The 26,317-nt window shown below is 47.7% G+C and overlaps 1 protein-coding gene across 2 annotated transcripts; it reads left to right on the top strand.

Annotated features, from left to right (window-relative positions):
• The first annotated feature begins 2,049 nt into the window (after positions 1-2,049).
• On the top strand, positions 2,050-26,295 carry EIF5 (eukaryotic translation initiation factor 5). Of its 2 annotated transcripts, XM_077267011.1 has the most exons (12): positions 2,050-2,171; positions 2,351-2,536; positions 21,788-22,067; positions 22,154-22,235; positions 22,806-22,978; positions 23,329-23,440; positions 23,709-23,830; positions 24,612-24,770; positions 24,848-25,009; positions 25,176-25,340; positions 25,502-25,639; positions 25,927-26,295. In XM_077267011.1, the coding sequence occupies exons 3-12, from the start codon at positions 21,996-21,998 to the stop codon at positions 26,017-26,019; spliced, it is 1,278 nt and encodes a 425-aa protein (XP_077123126.1). In that variant the 5' UTR covers positions 2,050-2,171; positions 2,351-2,536; positions 21,788-21,995; the 3' UTR covers positions 26,020-26,295. The 2 variants fall into 2 exon arrangements, with proteins under 2 accessions (XP_077123126.1, XP_077123136.1); XM_077267021.1 differs by lacking the exon at positions 2,050-2,171 and having other exon boundaries at positions 2,297-2,536.
• Positions 26,296-26,317: the final 22 nt, after the last annotated feature.

Below are 26,317 nucleotides of genomic sequence, written 5' to 3'. Positions count from 1 at the left end.
GTCCTGAATGCTGCTGTCAGGATCATATTCCTCACCAACCGTTACACCGATGCCTCTACCTTGTGCCAGTCATTACACTGGCTACCCATCCACTCCAGAATCCAGTACAAAACTACTACCCTCATCCACAAAGCACTCCATGGCTCAGCACCACCCTACATCTCTACTCTGGTCTCAGTCTACCACCCTACCCGTGCCCTCCGCTCCGCTAATGACCTCAGGTTAGCATCCTCAATAATCAGAACCTCCCATTCCCGTCTCCAAGACTTTACACGTACTGCGCCAATTCTTTGGAATGAACTACCTAGGTTAGTACGATTAATCCCCAATCCCCACAGTTTTAAGCGTGCCCTAAAAACGCATTTGTTCAGACTGGCCTACCGCCTCAACGCATTAACCTAACTATCCCTGTGTGGCCTATTAAAAAAAACAAAAAACAATCAGGTTCCTCGCATCATGTTCTCATACACTTTATGCAGTCAATAGCCTCTGTGTCTGTACTGCTACATACTTAGGCTGTTAACTGGTTCATGCAGCTTTACATGAACACCCGAGCCTTACACTATGGCTGGTCCAAATAACTAAAGCAATTGTTACCATCCACCTCTCGTGTCTCCCCTTTTCCTCATAGTTTGTAAGCTTGCGAGCAGGGCCCTCATTCCTCCTGGTATCTGTTTTGAACTGTGATTTCTGTTATGCTGTAATGTCTATTGTCTGTACAAGTCCCCTCTATAAGTTGTAAAGCGCTGCGGAATATGTTGGCGCTATATAAATAAAATTACTATTATTATTATATAGACATCCTCCTATATACAGACACCACTCCTATATGAAGACATCCCCCTATATACAGACATCCCTCTATATAGACACGACTCCTATATACAGACAACCCCCTATATACAGACATCCCTCTATATACAGACACCACTCCTATATACAGACACCACTCCTATATAGACATCTTTCTATATACAGACATCCCCCTATATACAGACATCTTTCTATATACAGACATCCCCCTATATACAGACACCACTCTAATATACAGACACCGTACATTTGCATAGCTGCCATCTTTGTAAGGTCAGTGCACCTGCGCTGTGGCTTCAATCCATGTCAGTTGGGGGTCATGGAAAGGTCGCCATTAATTTCTATGAGAAATTTTTTTCTTAAAATGCGTTTTAAAAAAAAACAAACTACAAATCGGATCGACTCCAAAAATACATAGCACACCTGTCCTCACCGAGGGCTTCGAAACGCCGCCTGAATGGGGTCTCTGCGCCGAGCAGTTCGGGCCGCATTAATTGCGGAAAACGCGGAGAAGAATAAAATATAAGAAATCGGATTACAATATGTTGCTTGAACCTAGAGGGTTCAAGCACCATAATTAAAGGGCTGACGGCCGGTAAAACCTGACTGTTGGCTCGAATACTGTGGTCCTCGGGAATCGGCCTGTCCCCCACCCGTGGCCTAAGGGAATATTCAGTTTTTTTCACTCCGGCCTTGAAGGGATGGGTTGGGGTGTGAGGCGTGCTCATCTTACTGATTCTGGCAGGTGAGGCGCGAAGTGTCAAGGATGGGAAGAACTAGTGGTGTAAGGCCTCCGCCGCTCGTGATGGTCGCTATGCTTCGTCTCAGATACGCCCGCTTTGTACAAGCTGGATTGAAAATTGGGTCAAAATACCACAAAGTTGTTTGATTCTTGCGAAACCTGGAGTTACACAAACATTTAGAGACTTTTCATAGCTTTTTACGCCACTTTTCTACAAACACATGCTCCTGTATGCCTTCTATACCTCGGCTACACACGGAGCGCCTCGCTACAGACAGCCATTACCCCATGCCCTTCCCCTCAGCCGCCGCCACACATAAAGGTTAGTCCTGTCACATGTGGCTTGGCACTCGTCAACAACTTTCCCGCGCGGGTCTCGCGACACTTCTGCCCCCTCTACCGAGTGGAAACCTCGCTCATTGGGCGGCCAACGAAAGAAAGGCCCCCTGATTGGATAGAGGACTTGACCAATCGGAAATCAACAAAGAACCCCCTGTGTCGTCCAATGGCCGTTGAGAATTGGAGTAGGCGGTGCCCGCCCACAGGTAGGCTGGTCTCTGGCTGAGAGGCTTCGCTCACAAGCGCCTCCGTACTAGAGCACTAGAAGCTTCGTGAGGTGAGTGCGCGGCGCAGCATGCGCCGCCCGGTGCCGACAATTAACGCCTCTTCCCACTAATTAATGACCTGTAATTAGCAGCCCGCCCGTGTTATTAAACCGTCCAGTGTATCTGAATTCTCTTTGTTTGTAGTCTCCTCCCGCCCCGGAGTTAATGATGTCCCCGGTTTGTGCCGCAGGTTCCCCGCTCGGAGGGTGTCTCCCGCTCGGTGTGTAATCTCCTCCGGCCTGGGTCCAGTGTCGTGGCCAGCGGTGCGCTGTGCCGTCCAGAACTCCGCGGTTGTATCCGTTCCTTCTTGCCCTTCTCCGTTCATCGCACCCAAGGGCGAGCAGCGTTGTGTTTATGTCTTTATTGGACGAAAACGGTGAGTGGTGAGCGAGCGCGGGATGGCGGGGACGGTGGAGGTAAAATGGCGGCCGCGCCTCATGACTGGAGGAGGAGGACGTGACGCAGGTGGCTGGGGAGCAGCTGCGGGATTTCTCGAGCGCTCCATGAGGGGTAGCGGTGAAAATGGGGCTGCGGAAGTGTGGTCCCCTCTTCTGGGGTACAGGGGACCCCCTCTGTGCGGCTGCCGGGGCCGAGGGGAGTGAGGCTCTCTGCGCATGCGCGGCCTGACAGGGCTGAGTCAGTGCTGCAGTAGTGAGTCATCAGCGCTCCCTCCCCGAGAGTCATCATTGGGCCGAGGATCTCCTGTGTGACAGACACTACTGTATATGGGGGGCTCATACCACAGTGTATAGGGTGTGTGACACTACTATGGGGGGCTCGTGTGTGTATATGACACTGTTGCATATGGGGGGGGCTCCTGCGTGTGGCACTGTTGCATATGGGGGGGGGGGGGCTCCTGCGTGTGGCACTGTTGCATATGGGGGGGGGGGGCTCCTGCGTGTGGCACTGTTGCATATGGGGGGGGGCGCTCCTGCGTGTGGCACTGTTGCATATGGGGGGGGGGCTCCTGCGTGTGGCACTGTTGCATATGGGGGGGGGGCTCCTGCGTGTGGCACTGTTGCATATGGGGGGGCTCCTGCGTGTGGCACTGTTGCTTTTGGGGGGGCTCCTGCGTGTGGCACTGTTGCATATGGGGGGGGCTCCTGCGTGTGGCACTGTTGCATATGTGGGGGGGGGGCCAGTGCGTGTGGCACTGTTGCATATGGGGGGGGCTCCTGCGTGTGGCACTGTTGCATATGGGGGGGGGGGGGCTCCTGCGTGTGGCACTGTTGCATATGGGGGGGGGGGCTCCTGCGTGTGGCACTGTTGCATATGGGGGGGGCTCCTGCGTGTGGCACTGTTGCATATGGGGGGGGGGGGCTCCTGCGTGTGGCACTGTTGCATATATGGGGGGGGGGGCCCTGCGTGTGGCACTGTTGCATATGGGGGGGGGCTCCTGCGTGTGGCACTGTTGCATATAGGGGGGGGCTCCTGCGTGTGGCACTGTTGCATATGGGGGGGGGGGGCTCCTGCGTGTGGCACTGTTGCATATGGGGGGGCTATATACCAGTGCAGTATGTATGTGTTGACTGACTTGTGCCCTGGCACTCACTTTGCTGTGTATAGCCACTTATTCCAGGCTGCATGTGTTACAGCTGAAGGACATGTTCACCTCTGCTCATGCACATGAATTAAAGGGTGGATGGGGGGGTGTCCTGGGGTGGAGACTATGCTGATCAAAGGGCATCCAGACTTGTATGTACTGCACTTATGTTACTCTGAGGCTGTGTTCAGTTTAGTTTAACCACTGATACGCCTTTTAACGGCGGCAGTTAAGGGTTCTTATGCTTCAGCATTGAGAAATAAGTGTATAGCGCCCCCCAGAGTTAGAACTTCTCCAGGGTCTCTTTTACGAGAGGTAGCGGAGACCCCAGAAAACATGATTCGGGTCGGTAAAAACAGACCCGAGTGTTGCGATCACTGTTGCTAACGGAATAACTTCTCTCCTCTGATGTGATTGATTCCCCTCTTTTGTCCCTGCAACCCCCCATGAAGTCCCCCTGGGCTCTGGCGTCTTCTATCAGTGATCAAAATTAAAAAAAAGTAAATCAAACCCCCATTATCACCCCCCCCCCCCCCCCCCCCCTTAGTTTAGTGAAAATACTAAAATAAGTTATTTCCGTTGGGGTTGGGCTTAGAATTGGGGGGGGGGGGTTTCCACGATTTAGGTACATCAGGAGGTCTCCAAATGTGAGATGGCGCCACCATTGCTTCCAGTCAATTTTGTGTTCAAAAAGTCAAACTGTGCTCCCTCCTGAGCCCTGCCATGCGCTCAAACAGAGGCTTCCCCCACATTCGGGGTATCTGCGTTCTCAGGAGAAATTTCCTTTGTTGTGCAATTTCTCCTGAGTACGCCAATAGCCTGTATGTGGGGGAAAGCCACTGTTTGGGCGCAGGGCTCAGGAGGGAGGGGGCACCCTTGTGGGGAAAAAAAAAAAAAAAATTGGTTCCAAAGACTTTTTTTTGGGGGGGGGGGGGGGGGGAAGTAAAATTATTATTTTTTTTATTTTTTTTTAAATAAAACTTTCCACTTTGCGTTAGGCTGGGATCACACATGCGCGAGATACGGCCGAGTCTCGCAGGTGAAAACCCAGCTCTGGCACCGGCACTCCAGAGCGGAGCGTGCAGTTCCATGTATTGCTGTGCGGCTGCACGCTCCGCTCCGGAGTGCCGGCGCCAGAACTGGGTTTTTACCTGCGAGACTTGGCCGTATCTCGTGTATGTGATCCCGGCCTTAGTTCTCATGAAGCACCTGAAGGGTTACTCAACTTCTTGAATGTAGTTTAGCACACATTGAGGGGTGCAGTTCTTAGAGTTGAGTCACTTTTGGGTAGTTTGTTATACTGACCCCCCAAACTCACTTCAAATATGAGGTGGTCCATAAAAAAAAAGAAAAAAGAAATTTAGTATATATTGTTGGAAAAATGAGATCCCTGGTCAACTTTTAACCCATGTAATGGCCTAACAGAAAAATTTATGCTAATGAAAAGTAGACATGTGGGAAATAATATTTATTAACCATTTTGTGACACCACTCTGATCTTAAGTGTACAAAAATTAAGTTTGAAAATTGCCTAATTTTTGCAAAATTTCCATTCCCCCCCCCCATAAACGCAAGTTAATATCGAATAAAGTTTACCACTAACATGAAGTACAATGTCATGAAAAAACATTCTCTGAATCAGTGGGATCCGTTGAAGCGTTCCAGAGCTATAACCTCATAAAGTGACAGTGGTGCCGAAATAGCTGATTATCGGGAGGGATCCAAGTTACCAATGCAGCTATTCAGATAAGCGCTATAGATATGCGGATAAGCACTTATCTGAAGCTATTCGATCAACCCTAGCTTTCATCATATGGTGAAAGAATTCCACAAGTTGTTTATTTTGTTTATTCAGTTTTAGTCTCCTGCTCCAGGCTGGGCAGGTCTTTGTGGTGCTCTGCTTACATATTCATCTGTATGGGCTTAGGACAGGTCAGTGAACCTTCAGTTACCTGCCCTCTAATTTGCATATTGCATATAATGTTGGGGGTTATTTAAAAAAAAAAAAAAAAGTTGACTTCATCAAAATGGCAGCGGCAGCATCTTGCTAGAGAAAAAAACTTTGAATGTGCACAAGAGACAACAAAAATACAGCATCGAGCAGGTTTTTGCCTGCAGGAGAAAAAAAAACAGCAATAAATGCAACTCGTGAAAATAGTTTTAAGTCTTCTGCCAGAAGAGGTGAATGGTCCACTCCCATCTCATGAAGAGAGAACATCACTTTATTAGGGACTGACACATCTCTTGGATTGATTATTGTAAAGCTAAGTTCATACAGCAGTATTTTTGTCTGTATTTCACATCTGCATTTTTTTATTGACCCACTCCTGGTTTTGGCTTACAAATGGTGATGTGAAACACTGAGCAATCCCACTGTGTGAACGTTTCTTAAAGGAGATGTTGTGCTAAACCAGTGCTGTTTAACATTCAAAAGTTTGGCTTGCGCACTCCACAGCCCTGATTATCAGTGATGTCTTTAGGTGCTGGACTCTTCCCTCATTCTCTCCTTCGCAGCGTTCTTATGCCAGGCAGTCTCTTCTCTTTAGGCTATATGCACACAAGCTGGAGTTGCTGCGGGTTTGACGTTGTGTACTTGTAAAGAAGGAATATAAACCAGCTCACCCGTGATGCATAAACCAATCCTCGGGAGCACGGACCCACTGTGTCCAGGCGTATAGAGTCCAAAAAAGAATGTCCAGCTTCACCGAATCCGTAAAAGAGTTATCTTTATTCACAAACTTTTAAGCATAGAGGATACAGACTTCAGCACAAGCCATATGGGTAAGAATCTCAACGCGTTTCTGGAGACTAAGCTCCCTTAATCATGACAATTTGTGTACTTATGCAACGTCGAACCCGCATCGGCCAGAAGAAATCCCATGTCCACTATGCGTCCAGATGCCTACAGATCACCCAGACACTGACATGCGGCGTGTCTCCAGACCGCATCATGTCAAATTTCGCCCATAGGATGTATTGAACGCAGTGAATCTGCATGGTTCAGTGACTACATGTGGATTCGCCTGCGTTCAGTAGACTTACAGATAGTGTGCAGCCGGCCTTGGAGTTAGTGACAGTTATGTCGGTGATCATTCAAAGGAATCTAGCTCGGGGTGTGTATACTGGGCTTTCATGGTGGGGGGGCTGCAGCAGTGACCACAGCTCTGGCCCCTGGATGTCTCATCTGAGAATCCCCACTGCATACTCGATACTCAATGGAGAATTTTGAGTATAATAGAAGTTAAGATTACTAAATTAGACATTTAAGGTACCTTCACACTAAACGACTTTGCAACGATAGCGATCCGTGATATCGTTGTGTTTGACACGCAGAAGCGATCTGAATCATGCTGTGATATCGCTGGTCGCTGCTGAAAGTCCAGAACTTTATTTGGTCGTCAGATCGGCGTGTATCGTCGTGTTTGACAGCAAAAGCAATGATGCCAGCAATGTTTTCCAATGGTAACCAGGTTAAATATCGGGTTACTAAGCGCAGGGCCGCGCTTAGTAACCTGATATTTACCCTGGTTACCATTGTAAATGTTAAAAAAAAAACAGTACATAATCACCTTCTGATGTCCGTCAGGTCCCTGGCCGTCTGCTTCCCGCATTGACTGTGAGCGCCGGCCGTAAAGCACAGCGGTGACGTCACCACTGTGCTCTGCTTTTACTTGCCGGCCGGAGCTCAGTCAGTGCGGAAAGCAGACGGCCAGGGACCTGACGGACATCAGAAGGTGAGTATGTACTGTTTTTTTTTTTTGTTGTTGTTTTTTTTTTTACATTGGTAACCAGGGTAAACATCGGGTTACTAAGCGCGGCCCTGCGCTTAGTAACCCGATGTTTACCCTGGTTACCTGGGGACTTCGGCATCGTTGGTCGCTGGAGAGCTGTCTGTGTGACTGCTCCCCAGCGACCACACAGCGACGCTGCAGCGATCGGCATCGTTGTCGATATCGCTGCAGCATCGCTTAATGTGACGGTACCTTTAGTATGAAACTAATGTTGGGTTTTAACCACGCCTTTAAGGGCATGAAGCACAACAGGAAGGTGTAACTCCCTGTAGTTTAGCAGTTTTCTAATGCTTCCTTCTGCAGCCAGGAGATTGTGAAAAGATTTCAAAGCTGCTTATTAAGCTGTTCACTGACTGAAGAAGTCTGACAACTTGTCTGTTGGTGTGAGTGTCAGCTGTTTGCTTACATCGAGTTATATTGGCATAAAGTGTACAGTAAGAAGCTCTTGTCTATGGCGAGTCCTACTCTTCAATACAAGTTGGCGAGTTGTGGAACGACCATTTTAAGGTGAAACTATGGCAGCACAAGATCAGAACTATAGAAAACGAATGCTTCTGATTCATCTAAAAGTGGACAAAACTGGGTGGAAAAGGCAGTAGTATAGCTAAAAAGCCTGATTATCCAAGGCACTCTGCAGAATTCTACCATATTGCTTTTGCTTGTCTGCAAATTGAGATTCTGGTTTGGCTATTATCCTAAGTCATGTGAGAAGGCTCTTTAAAGGGTTGACATTGACTGTTAGGATTGCTACTTCCAATAGGTGGCACTAGAGTTCTAGTCCTCTTCCCCTCTGAAGAGACAATTAGCATATAGCTTTTAAAAGTTGTGAAATTCTGGCACAACTCGAGGCTGCTCTTCTGCAAGTGTTGATGTATTTCCCATTGTCATTTGGCTATAACAAAGTAGGCACAACTGAGGCAAATTAGGGGAGGGGGTGTTGACCCCATCCCACTAAACAAATTCAAGAAACTTTAGGGTACTGTCACACTCTGCAACTTTCCAACGATCACGACCAGCGATACGACCTGGCCGTGATCGTTGGAAAGTCGTTGTGTGGTCGCTGGAGAGCTGTCACACAGACCGCTCTCCAGCGACCAACGATGCCGAAGGCCCCGGGTAACCAGGGTAAACATCGGGTTACTAAGCGCAGGGCCGCGCTTAGTAACTCGATATTTACCCTGGTTACCATCGTAAAAGTAAAGGAAAAAAAACAAACCGTACATACTCACATTCCGGTGTCCGTCAGGTCCCTTGCAGTCTGCTTCCCGCTCTGACCGAGTGCCGCCGTAAAGTGAAAGCAGAGCACAGCGGTGATGTCACCGCTGTGCTCTGCTCTTACTTTCTGGCCGGCAGTCAGTCAGAGTGGGAAGCAGACTGCAAGGGACCTGACGGACACCGGAATGTGAGTATGTACTGTTTGTTTGTTTTCTTTACTTTTACGATGGTAACCAGGGTAAACATCGGGTTACTAAGCGTGGCCCTGCGCTTAGTAACCCGATGTTTACCCTGGTTACAAGCGAACGCATCGTTGGATCGGTGTCACACACACCGATCCAACGATGACAGCGGGAGATCCAGCGACGAAAGAAAGTTCCAAACGATCTGCTACGAAGGAAGATTCTCAGCAGGGTCCCTGATCGCTGCTGCGTGTCAGACACAGCGATATCGCTGGAACGTCACGGATCGTACCGTCGTAGCGACAAAAGTGCCACTGTGAGACAGTACCCTTACTCCAGCAGGGATTAGAGTAAGATTTCTTGGGAGGCACAAGACACTGTGCCTTGCCTGATTGATGAAGAGATGCCTCTTAAGGTACCGTCACACTAAACGACTTTATAACGATATCGCTAGCGATCCGTGACGTTGCAGCGTCCTCGCTAGCGATATCGTTTAGTTTGACACGCAGCAGCGATCAGGATCCTGCTGTGATGTCGCTGGTCGCTGAATAAAGTCCAGAACTTTATTTGGTCGTTTGATCGCTGTGTATCGTTGTGTTTGACACCAAATGCAACGATACCAGCGATATTTTACACTGGTAACCAGGGTAAACATCGTGTAACTAAGCGCGGGGCCGCGCTTAGTAACCCGATGTTTACCCTGGTTACCAGCGTAAAATGTAAAAAAAACAAACAGCACATACTCACATTGCGTCCCCCTGCAGTCTGCTTCCTCCTCTGACTCAGCGCCGCAAAGTGAAAGTGAAAGCAGCACAGCGGTGACGTCACCGCTCTGCTCTCACTGTACGGCGCTCAGTCAGTCAGGAAGTGGACGCAGGGGGACGTGAATGTAAGTATGTGCTGTTTGTTTTTTTTACATTTTACGCTGGTAACCAGGGTAAACATCGGGTTACTAAGCGCGGCCCTGCGCTTAGTTACCCGATGTTTACCCTGGTTACCAGGGGACCTCGGCATCGTTGATCGCTGGAGAGCGGTCTGTGTGACAGCTCTCCAGCGATCAAACAGCGACGCTGCAGCGATCGGCATCGTTGTCGTTATCGCTGCAGCGTCGCTTAATGTGACGGTACCTTTAGAGAAACAGGAGCCTCAAACTCTGCCATGCCCCTCCCCCACCACTTGTGAAGTTTAACAGTCTTGTTGAATCTGGGCCAAAGACTTGAAAGTTAAAGATGTGTTTTGCAACCCTTGCATCATCTGTAGAGGGGACAGGAGCTGACTAGTAGTGTCACAGGTTAAAAGAAGCCATCCTGATCAGGGGCACAGCTAGAGATGTTCTGTATAGTTTTTACTTTTCTTATTCCTGTGTATGTAAACTTTTTTTTTTTTTTTTTTTTCCTCTGCCATATGGTTCCAGATAGGAATTTTTTTTTTCAGTCTTATATCAAACCAGTGTTGCCACATGCTAATTATGCAGAGCAGCCTAAGGGATGTTCACACTGGGCTTTTCTGCTGCTTTATTTTTTCTGCAGCAAAACTTGATTTCTTGGCAGGAAAGAAGCTGCTGCATAAAACGCATGTTTAGTGTATTGTTTTCGTGCATTTTTTAATGTGTTTTTGGGCTTTACGTGGGTCTTTTTGTTCATGCTATTAAAGTTGAGTGCCCCAGAGGAAACAACCTACCGTATTTTTCAGCGTATAAGACTACTTTATAACCTCTGAAAATCTTCTCAAAAGTCAGGGGTCATCTTATACACCGGGTGTCGTCTTATACGGCAGGTGCGGAGTTCTGCGGTTGCCACATGTGGTGCGGGGAGTGGTCCCCGATGACTGCCTCACCAGGAATGTGTAGGTGAATCAAGCCTGCTCTTGTATTCTATTACCCCCTTCTCTTTCACCCATCTGGCCATATAAGGCTACGTTCACACTAGCGTCGTGCACTGCACGTCGCTATGCGACGTTGCAGTGCACCGACGCATAATGTGGAAGCACCGCACAACGGGGGCAGCGGATGCTGTTTTACATCGCATCCGCTACCCCATTGATGTGCAGGAAGGTTGGGGCAGAGTTCCGGCCGCGCATGCGTGGTCGGAAAAGACGCTATCGACGCACAAGAAACATTACATGCAACGTTTTTTCGTGCCGACGCAACCGTCGCACGACTGTTGCGCGACGTGTGGCAATGCGTCACACTGCGTCGCTAATTCAAGTCTATGGAGAAAAATTTTGCAGGATGCGGTTTTTCTACCGAACGACGCATAGCGACGTGCAGTGCACGATGCTAATGTGAAAGTAGCCTAAGACGACACCCGGCATATAAGATGACCCCGACTTGTACGGTGAGTATATCCCAAACTCTGTATTTTAAATGGTAAAGTTGATGGTGGTCTTGTACACCGGAAAATATGGTACTTCCTGTAGAACTATACCTCCTTTGAAAAGCAGGCAATTCAAGTGCTGCTACAGTAAAATCACTGACAGGTTAGAATGGATAGAAAAGATATATACACGGAAAATATATGTATGTTGTGAGACAGTGACCCCTGTTACAGCTAGGGGGCTCTTTGTTTTCCCCAGGATGCGCACAGAGGCGTAGTGAGGCTATGAGGGGGAGTTAGTCGCAGGTGTGGCTGTGATTACAATTGTTAAAAGCCCTACACTATATAGAGGTTTTAGATTTGAGTGTCAGGGCCAGAGTGAAGCCTGAGAACCCATAGCATACACAGTGGAACTGCTGTCCACGGAGACTGGTCACAGATGTGGACAGGTCTTGTACTCAGAGGTGAACTGAAGGTAGACTGTCCTGTGTCCAAAGGAAGAACCAGCGTGTCACAGCTGCAGACAAGAGGATGTCAAGGTCTGTGTACGGCTGTGAGTAGAGACTGATACAGCGGTGCAGGACACCCATGGAACTAGTCAGAGGAGGACTAGCATGTGTAGTGACAGCAATATAAAGGATGCTGTTATGAACTGGTGTGAACTGAACACTGAAGTTATGTACATTTAAGTTATATGCTTGGAACCTTTTCTGTGTGAAGAGAACACATTAGAGACTTATGTTTGAACTTTGTGGGTCACTGCCTCTTCACTGCTACCGGTGCCTTACATAGTGTATGAATATAATTTGTGATGCCGCGATCACTAATGGGTTGGGGAATACATTTGCTTGTCAACAGGATAAACGTAGACAGATATGTATATATATATTATTTTTTTTAACTGTCTATTTTGGTCTATTAAAGTATGAAACTGCTGTAAGCCATGTTACCCATCACATACCTCATAGAACTTAGCACTTCATAGTATACGGCTTTTAGACGGTCACTAAACACGCCAGACCTTTGTCCTTTTACCATGGGTGTCCACACGCCGAATAGTTAATTAATAACCATGGAACACAACAGGCACCAGCATACTACATTAGGTTGCAGTCTCTAAACATGCTTGACGTCTTTCCGTCCAGTTACCATGGGTGACCGCACAGTTCATTAACTGACCCCCATGTCAGTACACAGTTCCCCATACTCTGGGTTACCTTCCAAGACCTTCTGGTCATCTCTCTCTCTATCTCCAATCTCCAGGACAATGCCTTGCTCACCAGGCCACCTGACAGTCCAGATCCTCAGACAGACGGTAGCTCCCCCAATGCAATGCCATCAGACTTTGCATACATAGCCTTTCCATGTGCTATTCATGAAGTCCTACTCCCAGGATCTTCCAACACATAGGCCTCTAGGTCCAAGGCCTCACTATGTGCTCTTCAGGAAGTCCGTCCCCACCTGGGACCTTCCAACACATAGGCCTTACACACCCGCCCAGCTCTCCGACTAACCCTGTAAGCCTCCCTTTACAACAAAACAAACACAAGGCTTATGGAACTACAAGCCCCAGAACAACAATACTGGCTTACAGCGCAGACTCCCTCTGCGTCACATACCAGCCATTTACAATCATGCCGGACCCTGTTTAACAAACCCAGTTACGCCTCCATGCGTATCCTGAGGAGCCCACAAAGCGACCCCTGGCTGCAGCATGGGTCACTGCATCATAATAAACATAGTATAGAGAGCGAGAAGAAAAGCTACTAATTCAGCAGTGTAAAATTACAGCAGTATCAGATGGGATAGAATACAGAATAAGTGGATGTATAGACTTCAGTGACAAATACAACTAGTACAGTGTGCAAGTACTGGATATGTAATTAGATTATTTTAGGGAAAATGGCGTGGGCTCCCGTGCAATTTTCAAAACCAGCTACTGGGGGCAGATGTTTATAGCCTGGGAAGGGGTTAATACCAATGGAGCTTTCCAGGCTATTAATATCAGCTCACAACTGTATACTTAGCCTTTACTTGCGACTAAAATGGGGACCCTCAAAAAAGACGGGGGCTCCCCCTATAATTAATAACCAGCAAAGGCTATGCAGACAACTCCAGGCTGATATTACTGATTGATGGCCTAGGAAGGGGCCATGGATACTACCCCATCTCCAGCGGTGACCTGGAACATGGGGGAAAATGACAGTGCAATCACCAGTGGTTTTCAGCTTTATCCTTTGCGGCGGCTGCACTGGGTGTCATTTTATCTTTTTCCATCTGATCTGTTCCTTTGTTCCAGCGCTTGCGCAACATGGCTCATTATCAGAGCCGTGTGTGCGCATGCGCAGCTTCCTCTCCATGGAGATCCCTTTGACTTCCGCCCAGCTCCCCTCCACTTCCGGTCGGCGGTTGCGGTCCACGCTTCTCTGCTCCAACGAGACCCAGCAGCTGGCATTTTAGGTAATTAGGCTTATAGTATATAACATTGGTGGCTCACCACACAAACCCACTTCCCCTGACGAAGCCGCTGCGGCGGCGATACGCGTGGGACCAGTTCTTTACACCCCATCCTTATTCTCAGCAGACCAACCCTGGCGTGAGGGTTTTAGGTGACTTCTATTGCCCTACTTTTCAGTAGCTCTGATTTACGTTCTATACTCAATGGATTAGGTACGGCAATTTGCTGTTTTTCCGCTTATTCAACAGCGTTATTCTGGCTACTTAGAATTACATCCACTTTTAGCCACAGATTAGTGGGACTCAGGTTTACGGTATTGGGTCCTGACCATGACATTGGTATATACATGTTGGTTCAGCTGAGCTTATCGGTGTATTGTTTCACATACTGAGTTTAATTGGGGTGATGTGTACTTATATGTGCATTTTTAAATGTTTTTATATTGTTTTGCTGTGGTGTTCCAATAAATGTTTTTCATATTTTTGCATATAATGAGGTTGTGCGAGCCTACTTTAGTCCAATCTTTTTTCTTTTTTTGCTATGGTCATATCTATTATTGGACTAGGCACCGCACCCGTACGTACTAAAAGCATACAGCTAGAGTGCACCCTTTCTCCTTAGTTTCAGTGGTTTTCAGCCGGGACAGTCGCATCTTGGCACCGTCCAGGTTGAAAACTGTATATTCCACAGATATGGATTAGTGCATGGGACACGACGGGCAGGTATGGCATATTGTTGCTTTTTTTTTATTTTATTTTACTTTTATTACAGGAGATTGAAGGCTTCGCTGGGATTAGTTGTCTAAATATAAATAAACTGTTTAGTCTTATTTCAAACAAATTACTTTATTCTTGCTGTGTCTTTTATTTACAATTATTGCAACTATAGGATTAGTAATAGATAGGGGTCTTCTAGACTCCTCCATTTACTAATATGTGGGCTTGATGTCACCTGAAAGGAGTTTTGTCTGGCTGGTTATCAAAAATAGGGGAACCCACGCCGGTAAAATGTAATATTTTTTTAAATTAATTTATAGCACAGGAGCAGCAGATGAATACTCCCATTCACTGCTCCTGCTCTCACTGTAATTAGCGGCAGCAGGTGTCGGATGACTGGATCAGTAGTCCCATTAGCTGACATCCGTGACGGAGATGAAGTTTATATCTCCAATCACAGCTGAGCGCTCCCGCTGTCTTCTGACCGGCGGGGATGATTTCCCTGCTGATCAGAAGCGGTCTGCTGTGCTGTCATGCATATGACAGTGTGTCAAGCACTGTATTGTTGGGCCCCATTCAAGTGAATGCAGTTCGTGTCAGCTCTGCTGGATGACACGCTGTATGGATGCGTTATGCAGCCTGCCATCTAGATGTAGCAGAGCCGAGTGTGAGGTCACATCCGGCTGTCCTTGCCTTTTCTGCAGCAAATACTCTGCAAAAAGTCAACCTGTGTATTTGCAGCGTTTGTGGGTTGTTTTTTTTCTCCTTCGCCACATTGGGGGACACAGGACCATGGGTGTTATGCTGTCACTAGGAGGCTGACACTAAGTTGAGACAAAAAAGAGTTAGCTCCTCCCCTGCAGTACACACCCTCATGCTGGCTTCCAGAGACCCAGTTCAAGCTTAGTGTCCGTAAGAGGCACACTGGATTTAAACCTTTCTATCCCGGACGAAGGGGGCGACGGATTCTTTCATGTTCTGATCTCCCCCGAACCAACAACAGGCGAGCACGGGAGTTTTACCTCTCCGTATCCTCTCCTGCGACGTGGGATGCCACTGCCTGAGCTGATTTTAGGGGCGACTGGCCCCTTCAAGGGCACCGATCTCCCCTTCAAGGGCACCGATCTCCCCATCCCTTATCAGACGAGCACTGGAGTGTCACCTTCAGTGTCCCCTTCTGCAGCCAGGCCTATTGCCGGACTTCCGGACTTTTTGCCCTGCCCACCAGGTTTTACCTCGGCTGTTCAGAGGCACCTTGCATTGTGGCGTCCGTGCAGCCCCCACTGCATCACCACTAAGGAGGCGGATGGTTCCTCTCTTCTCCCCCCCCCCCCCCCCCCCCCCCTTTTATGGGGATGGTGGATAGGCTTCCCCCAGCCTTGCACCATCCTAATCCCCTGGGCACAGCTCACCAGATAATCTATGACCGCTGGTGCAGCAGGCTTCTCTGCGTTTCTCCCCTTCTGTCGGGGTAAGTGCCATAACATTTGGGGGAGGGTCGGTCGTCCCAGCGGTTCCGGAGGGCTCCTCCACCTTTTCAGGGTCTCCCCCCTAGGGGCCGGCGCGCCGAAGCCGCAAATTTAGTCCCCGGCTTCAGATAGGCTCCGCCCCCTTTTTCGTGTAATTCGGCTGCTCCGCCCCCCGGTCCTGGCGCTTCTCGCTCTCTGCGAGATTACCTTCACCAACCCCCGGCGGCCATCTTCTCTGCACGCCGCAGCTCCACGTGCAGCGCTCTGACTGCCGGCTGCGCTCCTCCACGTGCAGCGCCCTGTCCGCTGGCTGTCGCCCCACCAGCACCGCCGCTCTCCCTCTCAGTGGGACACAGGACCACGGGTAAGGAGACCATGTTAGGTTCTCCCTTGCAGCGTCGCCCTCGCTTCCACAGCTTGCAGGCCCTACCTGTGCACTCTCTTACTTTAGCGTACACCATGTCCCAGTCAAGGACCAGAAAGACCACTAAGGTGCATACTACCTTTTTTTTACTGCGTGTACCACCTGCCAGGCTTCTCTTCCTCGGCCTCAGAGTTCCCTCCTCTGCTCAGCCTGCGATGCCCCAGGAGCCCTCCGCTGCTACCGACCCCAGTGTATCTAGTCCCCCGGAGTGGGTGGCGTCCCTGTCAGTCTGTGGATTCGCTAGCCAAAGCGATTAAATCCCTTCAGGACCCCTCTGGGGAGCGGGGCCCTCTTTTTCCTGGGTTAAGAGATCCCTCCGTAACAGGAGAATCGTCGGCCAGCAGGGGCCGCTCTCACCGGAAGGAGGCACGGTCATCCGGAAAACTGATCCGCACTACCTCCCCTGAGCACTCGTCACACCAGTCAGCCTCTGGTAGCTCCACTTCTCGCTCACCCTCTCTAGGGGCCCGTAGCGATCACGACTCTTGAGTATGAGTCTGATGTATCCTTAGACCCGGATGCTCCGGAGTTTAGGTCTACTGTCAACTCCCTCATTGAGGCAGTCAATCATGCACTAAAAGTGGACGTTGATTCTAATTCTGCCCTGGACCATTCCGTTTCCTTTACGAGAAACAAGCGTTCCCATAAGACGTTCGCCTCTCACCCAGATTTCCTGGATATAGTCAGGCGACACGGGGAGCGTCCGGATAAGCGTTTTACAGGCAAAAAGGCTCTGGAGTCGAAGTATCCCTTTTCCGCAGATCTTGTTAAAGATTGGATGGAATCTCCACTAGTAGATCCTCCGGTTTCGCGCTTGGCAACCAAAACTCTTATCCGTTCCTGACGGTGCTTCAATTAAGAGTCCCACAGAACGCCAGCTAGATTCCCTAGCTCGCTCAGTGTACGAAGCCTCGGGTTCCTCTCTATCTCCCTCCTTCGCTGCGGCTTGGGTTGCCAAGGCAATGGTTTACTGGGCAGATGCCCTCGCAAAATCCATTCAGAAACAGGAACTTCCGCCTGAGGTGGCAGACCTGGCCAAACAAATTGCCATGGTTGGAGATTATGTGATGTATGCGTCCCTCGACGCGGCGGACTGTGCAGCAACTGCAGCTTCAAAACGCCATCACCATTAGGAGAGCTATCTGGCTCAGAGTGGCGCGCAGATTCCTCCTCAAAGTCTGATTTCCCTTTCAGAGCGGACGTCTTTTCGGAGAAAAGCTAGACCAGCTTATTTCCGACGCTACAGGAGGAAAGAGCAAGTTCCTCCCGCAACACAGGCCCAAAGCCGCTTTTCAGCGTCAACAATATTTTCGCTTTCGGCCTTTTTGCAGTAGCCCATTCTGGTCCAATTCTGCCCCTCATCCAGATCAGAACGATCCGCTCGCTCGGACAGGGACTCTCGACCTTCCTTCAGGCCGAAACTCTCCTGGCGAGGAAAGCCTAGGCAACCCAGAACCAGAGGGTCCAGGTCTGCCAGATTCACTTCACAATGACTCAGGGTCTATTCCAGTCGACACCTCCAAAGTAGGCGGACGTCTGCTTCTTTTTCAGCACGTCTGGCTCTCCGTCGTCCACGACGAATGGGTCAGGGAACTGGTGTCTGGCTACAAACTAGAATTCTCCGCCTCCCCTCCCAGCACGGTTTTTTCCCTCTCGTCTCCCAAGTTTGGGAGCTCAATCTTGCGCCCTTCACTGCGCCATCGAATCCCTCTGCCAAAGCGGGGTCATTGTTCCGGAACACGAGAGATTCAGAGGTTTCTACTCGAACCTCTTCGTTGTGCCGAAAAAGGACGGGACGGTACACCCCATTTTGGACCTGAAGCTCCTAAACAAGTACGTAAAAGTACGGCACTTCAGGATGGAATCTCTCCGATCGGTCATCTCTATGGAAAGAGGAGAGTTCCTAGCATCAATAGATGTCAAAGATGCTTACCTTCACATCCCAATCTTCCCGCCACATCAAAGGTTTCTCCATTTCGCCATCCTGGAGGACCACTTTCAGTTCACAGCCTTACCCTTCGGTCTCGCCACGGCACCCAGGGTATTTACAAAAGTCATGGCGGCTGTCATGGCTATTCACTCTCGAGGAGTGGTCGTGTTGCCATACTTAAGACGGACCTTTTATGAGGAGGTCGTCTATCAGGCCTGCGATGTAAGCGTCCGCATTACCTTGGATTCTCTTTCGCGCCTGGGCTGGCTAATCAACTCGGACAAGTCCTCTCCCATTCCTGCCCGACGGATTTCATTCCTTGGCATGATCTTGGACACATCGAGGGGACTGGTCTTACTTCCTCGCTCCAAGGCCCAAGAGCTTTAGCAGGGAGCTCGGACGCTCTGTCACCCTCGTCCCCGGTCCATCCGTTTTGCCATGAAGATCCTGGGAAAGATGGTGGCCGCAATAGAAGCTGTTCCCTTCGCTCAACTCCATCTCCGCCCCTTACAACAGGCTCTGCTGGACATCTGGGACAGGAGTCCCTTATCCCTCGATCGCCCATGCCCTCTGTCACCACGGATCAGGCAAGCCCTCACATGGTGGACTCTGGGATCATCTATCCTCCAGGGGAAGTCTTTCCTCCCGATCCGCTGGCTGGTGGTAACTACCGATGCCAGTCTCCTCGGCTGGGGAGCGGTTTTCCTACACCACTCTGCCCAGGGGCGTTGGATGATTCGGGAGTCGAGGCTCCCTATCAACATTCTGGAAATTCGAGCGATCAGACTCGCCCTGAGACGCTTCCACCCCTTGCTTGCGGGTCACCCAGTTCGAGTTCAATCGGACAACGTCACAGCCGTGGCGTATATAAACCATCAAGGGGGTACCCGCAGCAGGGCGGCGATGCAGGAAGTCTCCCACATTCTTCGTTGGGCCGAGGCCAGCCACTCTATCATTTCCGCGGTGCACATTCTGGGTATCGAACTGGGCGGCGGATTTTCTCAGCCGTCAGGGCCTTGCCTCGGGGAGTGGGAACTTCAGAGGTTTTCCGGCAAATCTGCCTTCGCTGGGGAACCCCGGACGTGGATCTGATGGCGTCCAGACTGAACGCCAAAGTTCACAACTTCATAGCACGTTCTCGGGATCCCCAGGCCATCGGGGTGGACGCACTGATATACCCGTGGCATCGGTTCCAACTTCCATACGTGTTTCCTCTGCTTCCCTTACTACCGAAGGTGATCCGGAAAATCAAGACGGAGGGGGTTCAGGTCATCCTTGTTGCCCTGGATTGGCCACGTCGCGCATGGTATGCAGAGCTCGTATCCGACGTTCCCTGGCGGTTACCAGACCGCCCAGATCTGCTTCACCAAGGGCCGATCTTCCACCAGAGCTCAGGGGCCCTACGTTTAACGGCGTGGCTGTTGAAACCTGGATTCTAACCCAAGCTGGTTTCTCTCAGCAGGTCATTCCCACCATAATCAAAGCTCGCAAGACGTCCTCCGCTCGCAGCTACCACCGCACCTGGAAGGCCTACTTCTCGTGGTGCAGGCTCCGGTCGCCCTCCGCTTACTTTCTCTATTCCTTCCATTTTGGATTTCCTGCAGTCCGGTTTGGATTCCGGCCTGGCACTGAGTTCCCTCAAGGGTCAGATCTCGGCGCTCTCTGTGTTGTTTCAACGTAAGATCGTTGCCAACTTGCAGGTCAGGACCTTCATTCAGGGGGTCTCCCATGTGGTACCCCCCTACAGAATGCCGTTAGAGACCTAGGATCTCAATTTGGTCCTGAGCATTCTTCAGGAACCTCCGTTTGAACCTCTTCAGGACGTACCGCTACCTGTCCTGGAAGGTTGCCTTCCTTGTGGTAGTGACATCTATCAGACGGGTCTCAGAATTGACCGCTTTATCCTGCCGGGCGCCTTTCGTGGCCTTTCACCAGGACAAGGTAGTTCTACGCCCATCTCCGGACTTTCTCCCTAAGGTGGTCTCATCTTTCCACCTTAATGAGGACATCGTTCTTCCCTCTTTCTGCCCACAGCCAAAACACAGGGTCAAAAAGGCCCTTCATACCCTGGATGTGGTACGGGCCCTCAGGAGGTACATTTCCAGAACTGCTCATTTCCGCAAATCGGACTCCCTCTTTGTTCTCCCGGAGGGTCACAGAAAGGGTTTAGCTGCGTCTAAGGCCACGATAGCCAGATGGATTCGGTCTGCTATCGAAGAATCCTATCGGGTCAGGGCCAGACCTGTCCCGGCGGGGATTAGAGCACACTCTACTCGGTCGTTGGGTGCTTCCTGGGCCATCCAGCACCAGGCGACGGCGGAGCAGGTTCGCAAGGCCGCAACGTGGTCCAGCCTGCATACTTTTTCAAAGCACTACAATGTCCATATTCAATCTTCTGCGGATGCGGCTCTTGGCAGACGTATTCTGCAAGCGGCCGTAGCGCATTTATAGTCAGTTGGTACACAGAGTTTATTTGGTTTTTGTTTCCCACCCAGGGACTGCTTTGGGAAGTCCCATGGTCCTGTGTCCCCCAATGTGGCGAAGGAGAAATAGGGATTTTTGTGTGTACTCACCGTAAAATCCTTTTCTCCGAGCCACTCATTGGGGGACACAGCACCCACCCTGTTAGCCTTATGGCTTGTTACCTTTTTGGTTCCGGACTTTCTTCGACATGTTATACTCTAATGTTGGGTATTGTACTGTTATTAATCTCCTACTGCTTTTGCACTGAACTGGGTCTCTGGAAGCCAGCATGAGAGTGTATACTGCAGGGGAGGAGCTAACTCTTGTCTCAACTTAGTGTCAGCCTCCTAGTTACAGCAGCATAACACCCATGGTCCTGTGTCCCCCAATGAGTGGCTCGGAGAAAAGGATTTTACGGTGAGTACACACAAATCCCTATTTTCCCCATCTATTCAAGTGGTTGAAAAACTAGCCTAAAAAATGCCCAGTGTGAACATGCCTTTAATATTCAGGCAGATTCATGTGGGCCATGCTCCCTTTGTAAAAGACATAAGGCCCATATTTCTGGAGCCACATGACAGACTTGAAATCATAAAATAAAAACCGCATATTGGGGTAACAGGTGGAATGCAATGACTAAGCAAGAACTGGCCACTGGTGACAGGTTGTCTGTACTGCTCTTTAAATACAATCAGCAGACAAAAAAATGACATGAATATCCCCAAATATTCTGCATGCATCAGTACAGCCAGGAATAAGCCAAACAATTTTGATTGCCGTTTAGTCATCTGAACCTGCCTATCTGGTGGTACCTGCAAACTATTTTCTATGTATACGGTATAACTACCATGATAGAAAATGACAGGCTAAAAGAGCATTGTGCATGTTGGGTTTAGTGTGGGGTTTTTTTTTGTAGTTAAATCTGTCCCAATTCCTTCATCTCATGGGAGAGAACAGATTGTGAAGAATTTCTATTGTATGTGAATGTATTTCCATGTAAGTTTACTTATACTGTGGGGAAAAAGTTACTTCTAGCAGGTATGAAGATAAAGCTTTCACTGACTATCAGATTCTAAGCAAAAAAGATGCCAAACTTCATCTTTATTTTTTTTTTTTTTCAGAGCTGTTGCGCAGCCATTGGTACCTGTATTGGGGAAACATAGCATACAAACAAGAAGCTCACAGCCTCGGTGGCGAAATTATTTTCATGTCAAAGACCGAGAACTCTTGCAGTCGTTTATGTCATCCAGTCTTCTCCAGACAGAAGATACCAAAAAGTTGCAATCAAAGAGCTTTTCCTCTTATTGAAAGAGATCATAATAAACCAAAATGTCTGTCAACGTCAACCGCAGTGTTTCCGATCAGTTCTATCGGTACAAAATGCCCCGTTTGATTGCCAAGGTAATGTGTCTGGATTGTTTGCTGACCAGGTGAAGGAAACTACTGTTGGTATTAGTTTTGACAACTTTTTATTCTTGTTGTTGCAGGTAGAGGGCAAGGGAAATGGAATAAAGACAGTAATAGTCAACATGGTTGATGTTGCAAAGGCGCTTAATCGGCCTCCAACGTGTAAGTTTATTATTTTTATTTTTTATATATATATACAGATGGTAATCATGTTTGTTCCAAAAAACTTGTGGCACCTGTGATAGTTTAACAACTTCAAATGTCTTAATGGTGCAACCTCATTAATCGACTCGGAGGCCAGTCCGGCTATCAGCTGGTCACCATTGGTTTGGTGCTTCTCATAGAATGTTAGAGTTGGAAGGGACCTCCAGGGTCTTAACGTCAAACCCCCTGCTCCATGCAGGACTCGCTAAACCATCTCAGCCAGATGTCTGTCCAGCCACTGAAGACTTCCATTGAAGGAGAACTTGTCACCTTTCATGGCAGCATGTTCCATTTATTGATCACCCTCACTGTCAGTTTTTTTTTTTTTTCCTAATATCTAATTAACCATTCACATACTACAAAGGGTTATTGTCAGGTCATAAAGAGAAACCCACCTAGACTAGTTAGAATTGTTAAATTTTTGAATACACTGAACAGAAGTGCTCAGTGACTGTAGTAGGATGCACTCATGGTTATACAGGCGAAAAGACTATTTGTGATGACTTGTGCATTTTGTTTTTATAATAGATCCCACCAAATATTTTGGTTGTGAGCTGGGAGCGCAGACCCAGTTCGATGTTAAGAATGACCGTTACATTGTCAATGGATCTCATGAGGCAAATAAGCTGCAAGACATGTTGGATGGATTCATTAAAAAGTTTGTTCTATGTCCTGAGTGTGAGAACCCTGAAACTGATCTGGTGAGTGCCCAGAATTTGCCCTTTCTCTCATATAAATTGCAACCTGCTACAAGCCAGCCCTGACTTCAATATATAAATGTTTCTCCTATCATCTTGCTCCTCATAACTACTGCACTAATGTGTATTGTTGGCATGTTTTGTGTAAACTCTCGTTTTGGCTTTACCGTAAACTCCATTTTAAGTGTTAAATGGCTGCGATTGGATTTTGGTAATAGTCTTTATGGCAGTGTTAGGATTGGGTTTCGCAACGTCTTTACTTTAGGACTGTATGTTGGCTGTCCCTGCAGTTCTGTAACTATAAAAAGACAGCTGTAATGTTCAGACATTAACAACATTGTTCTTTGTTTTAGCATGTCAATCCCAAGAAACAAACAATAGGTAATTCTTGTAAAGCCTGTGGATATCGGGGCATGCTGGACACCAACCATAAGCTCTGTACTTTCATTCTCAAAAATCCACCAGGTAAGTGCTGCTGTTGAGCCCATGTTACTGCATGTAATCTGTAGTTGGGGGTAAGAGTTTCCCTGGTTCTTTAGTGCAAGCAACACTCTGTGGCAGATGCAAACCCAACTGTCCCAATTTTTGCTTGCTAGAGTAATTTGAGTCCTTTCTATTCAGTTTTCTGACTTGAGTTTTACTGTTAAAATGACTCAAAACACCATCTGTATTTTTACTTGGGTGGGGATGGCGACGCCTTTTTAGGAATTCTAACTGGGGCCTTTCTTTGCAGAAAACATAGACAGTGGTTCAGGCAAAAAAAAGGAAGACAAGAAAAACAAGAGGGTCAAAGAAAATGGTGCCGAGAAAAACAATGAGACAGCAGTTTTAACAGAATTAAATCCTCCACGTGTTGTAAGTAATGAATATCAATATGTAGTTATGTAGTTTATCCATACTGTCAGAATAATGACCAAGTGTGGTCTGATATATACCACATTAATATGTAATTTCTCACCTGATTGGGGGGGCACAGGAAACCATGGGTGTCTGCTGCCACTAAGCCTATTTTCACGCTTGCGTGTTTTTGTTTTTTTTTTTTTGTTTTTTTTTAAATCCGTCACAATCCGTCTTTTTTTTGTGAATGCAGGAACCTGCAAAAAAATTAGCAGGATCCTGCATTTTCCCATAGACTTGTATTAGCGACGGATGGCCATCCGTTTCATCCGTCATGCACTGGATCCGTCGTGCAGAGAAAACGTTCATAGTAACGTGTTTGTGTTTTTTTGTGCACGGCGGAAAATTGACGCTGACCGTCACTCAGGAATCCAGCGACGTATCATGTGTTTTCCCTCTGAGCATGCCCGGAAGGATTTTCAAATTTGGGGAAAGTGTCTCGCGCTCTCTCTCGTTTTCCTGAGGTTGTCTAACTAGATTTATCCACAACAGCTTTCTTAGCTGTCACATCTTAAGCCCCCTAAAAGTAAAGCTTTATTGTTGGCATCCAGAGCTAAATATTTTACATAACTTGAATTCATCCCCCCCCCCACTACCTCTCAATTTTTAAAAACTATTAATGTAATTGGAAACTCTGCCTGCAGAAAAACATGTTGCACATCTGTAAGGGACAGTTAAACTGCAAATCTACTCTGTATAATATTATGTATATGAAGGTATGGGGTTTTTTTTGTTAAAGGAGGATGATGACGATGAAGATTGGGGCGAAGACACATCCGATGAGGCTCAGAGACGCAGAATGGAAGAAATAAGCGATCATGCAAAAAATCTCACTCTTAGTGAGGACCTAGAGCGACCTGTGGAGGACAGAGTAAACCTGCTGTTTGACTATGTGAAGGTAAGATCAGGATCCCGTTAACTATTTCAATGCTGACATAAGGGGACTTGGAGCTCATGTGGTGGATTGTCTTGCAGAAAAAGAAGGAAGAAGGCATCATCGATTCTTCTGACAAAGAGATTCTAGCTGAAGCTGAAAGACTTGATGTAAAGATTTTGGGACCTTTGGTCTTAACAGAAGTTCTCTTTGATGATAAGATAAGAGATCAGATAAAGAAATACAGACGACACTTCCTCCGTGTAAGTATGCTCCTAAGCTGACTGACACATTCTGCTGAATGTCAGCTGGGTAGCCGCTCCATGTCCTTTATCAGCCCATAGCCTTTCATTGGTTTTGCAAGGACTATGCTGCTCTTCCTAGTGGTTAATGCAAAAAGAGAAACTTTGGCATTTTCATTTTCTCTAGTTTTGCCACAACAACAAGAAGGCGCAGAGGTACCTACTCCATGGCTTTGAGTGCGTTGTGCGTATGCACCAGGCTCAACTTCTCTCTAAAATACCACATATCTTAAAGGAAATGTATGATGCAGATCTCTTGGAAGAAGAGGTGATCTTCGGCTGGGCTGAGAAGGTATTGCCAATTATCTCATGCTATTATATTAAAGTGTTGTATTGAGTAAATTTAAAATTTTGTATATAATATAGGTTAAAGCTCTGTAATTCTATATTTATTTATTTTATTTTTTTTTTCCCACGGTCTAACTTTTTTTTTTTTTTTTTTTCCTTTGGTAGCCATCCAAAAAATATGTCTCTAAAGAACTTGCCAAAGATATAAGGGCAAAAGCAGACCCCTTTATTAAATGGCTGAAGGAAGCTGAAGAAGAGTCTTCTGGAGATGATGATGACGATGAGGAAGACGAAAATATAGAGGTACTGCTTCATGCTATGTTGATGAAGGCAATATTGTAAATGAGCAGTGGTAATGTATAACATCACAATTATAGATCACTTGTCAATTCTTACGCCAAACTGCATTGAGAGAAATCTATGTCTTATACAGCCACACTTATGGAAATTTAAGTTGTCTGAAATGCAGACATAAACAAAAAACAAAGCACTAGCTGTCACCTAGTTCACCTACTGATAATTTCCAGTAATACTTGGTAGCGGCGTGGTCACTCATGCAGGCATCTGATTTTTTATTTTTGCCTCCACAGGTTGTGTATTCTAAAACAGTAAGCGTGCCCAAGGTGGAGACTGTAAAGTCGCCTGTCGAGAAGGACGATGACATTGACATTGATGCCATTTAATGTTCACATAAAGCCGTTCACCAGTTGCTTTTTATGCCTGAAGTGCGACATGTACATGAATGAGCTGTGCTAGCTGAACATTGTGCTACACTTTTGTACGCTTAGTTTCTTTATACTGTGATTTGATCTTTTATTAACTGAGCTTCACTAATGAAATTGACATAAGAAAAGGAGACTTGTTATTTTGGGTCTGTAGCATGTTATTCCTTTTTAAATTCCAGTGTTTGGTGCACATTTATACAGTTGTGAATAAAGGTTTGGTTTTTGATCACTGCAGTATTGATTTTTTTTATTATTA

This window comes from Ranitomeya variabilis, chromosome 1, assembly GCF_051348905.1.
Source record: "Ranitomeya variabilis isolate aRanVar5 chromosome 1, aRanVar5.hap1, whole genome shotgun sequence".
NCBI lineage: Eukaryota > Metazoa > Chordata > Amphibia > Anura > Dendrobatidae > Ranitomeya > Ranitomeya variabilis.
Note: the sequence above shows the minus strand (reverse complement) of the source record. Positions and strands in the feature narration are given on the sequence as shown.

Coding starts and splice junctions, on each gene's coding strand:
- EIF5 (XM_077267011.1), top strand. CDS start 21,996: ATGTCTGTCAACGTCAACCGCAGTGTTTCCGATCAGTTCTATCGGTAC. Junction 23,441..23,708: donor CATTCTCAAAAATCCACCAG/GTAAGTGCTGCT, acceptor CTTTCTTTGCAG/AAAACATAGACAGTGGTTCA. Junction 24,771..24,847: donor TGCTGTTTGACTATGTGAAG/GTAAGATCAGGA, acceptor ATTGTCTTGCAG/AAAAAGAAGGAAGAAGGCAT.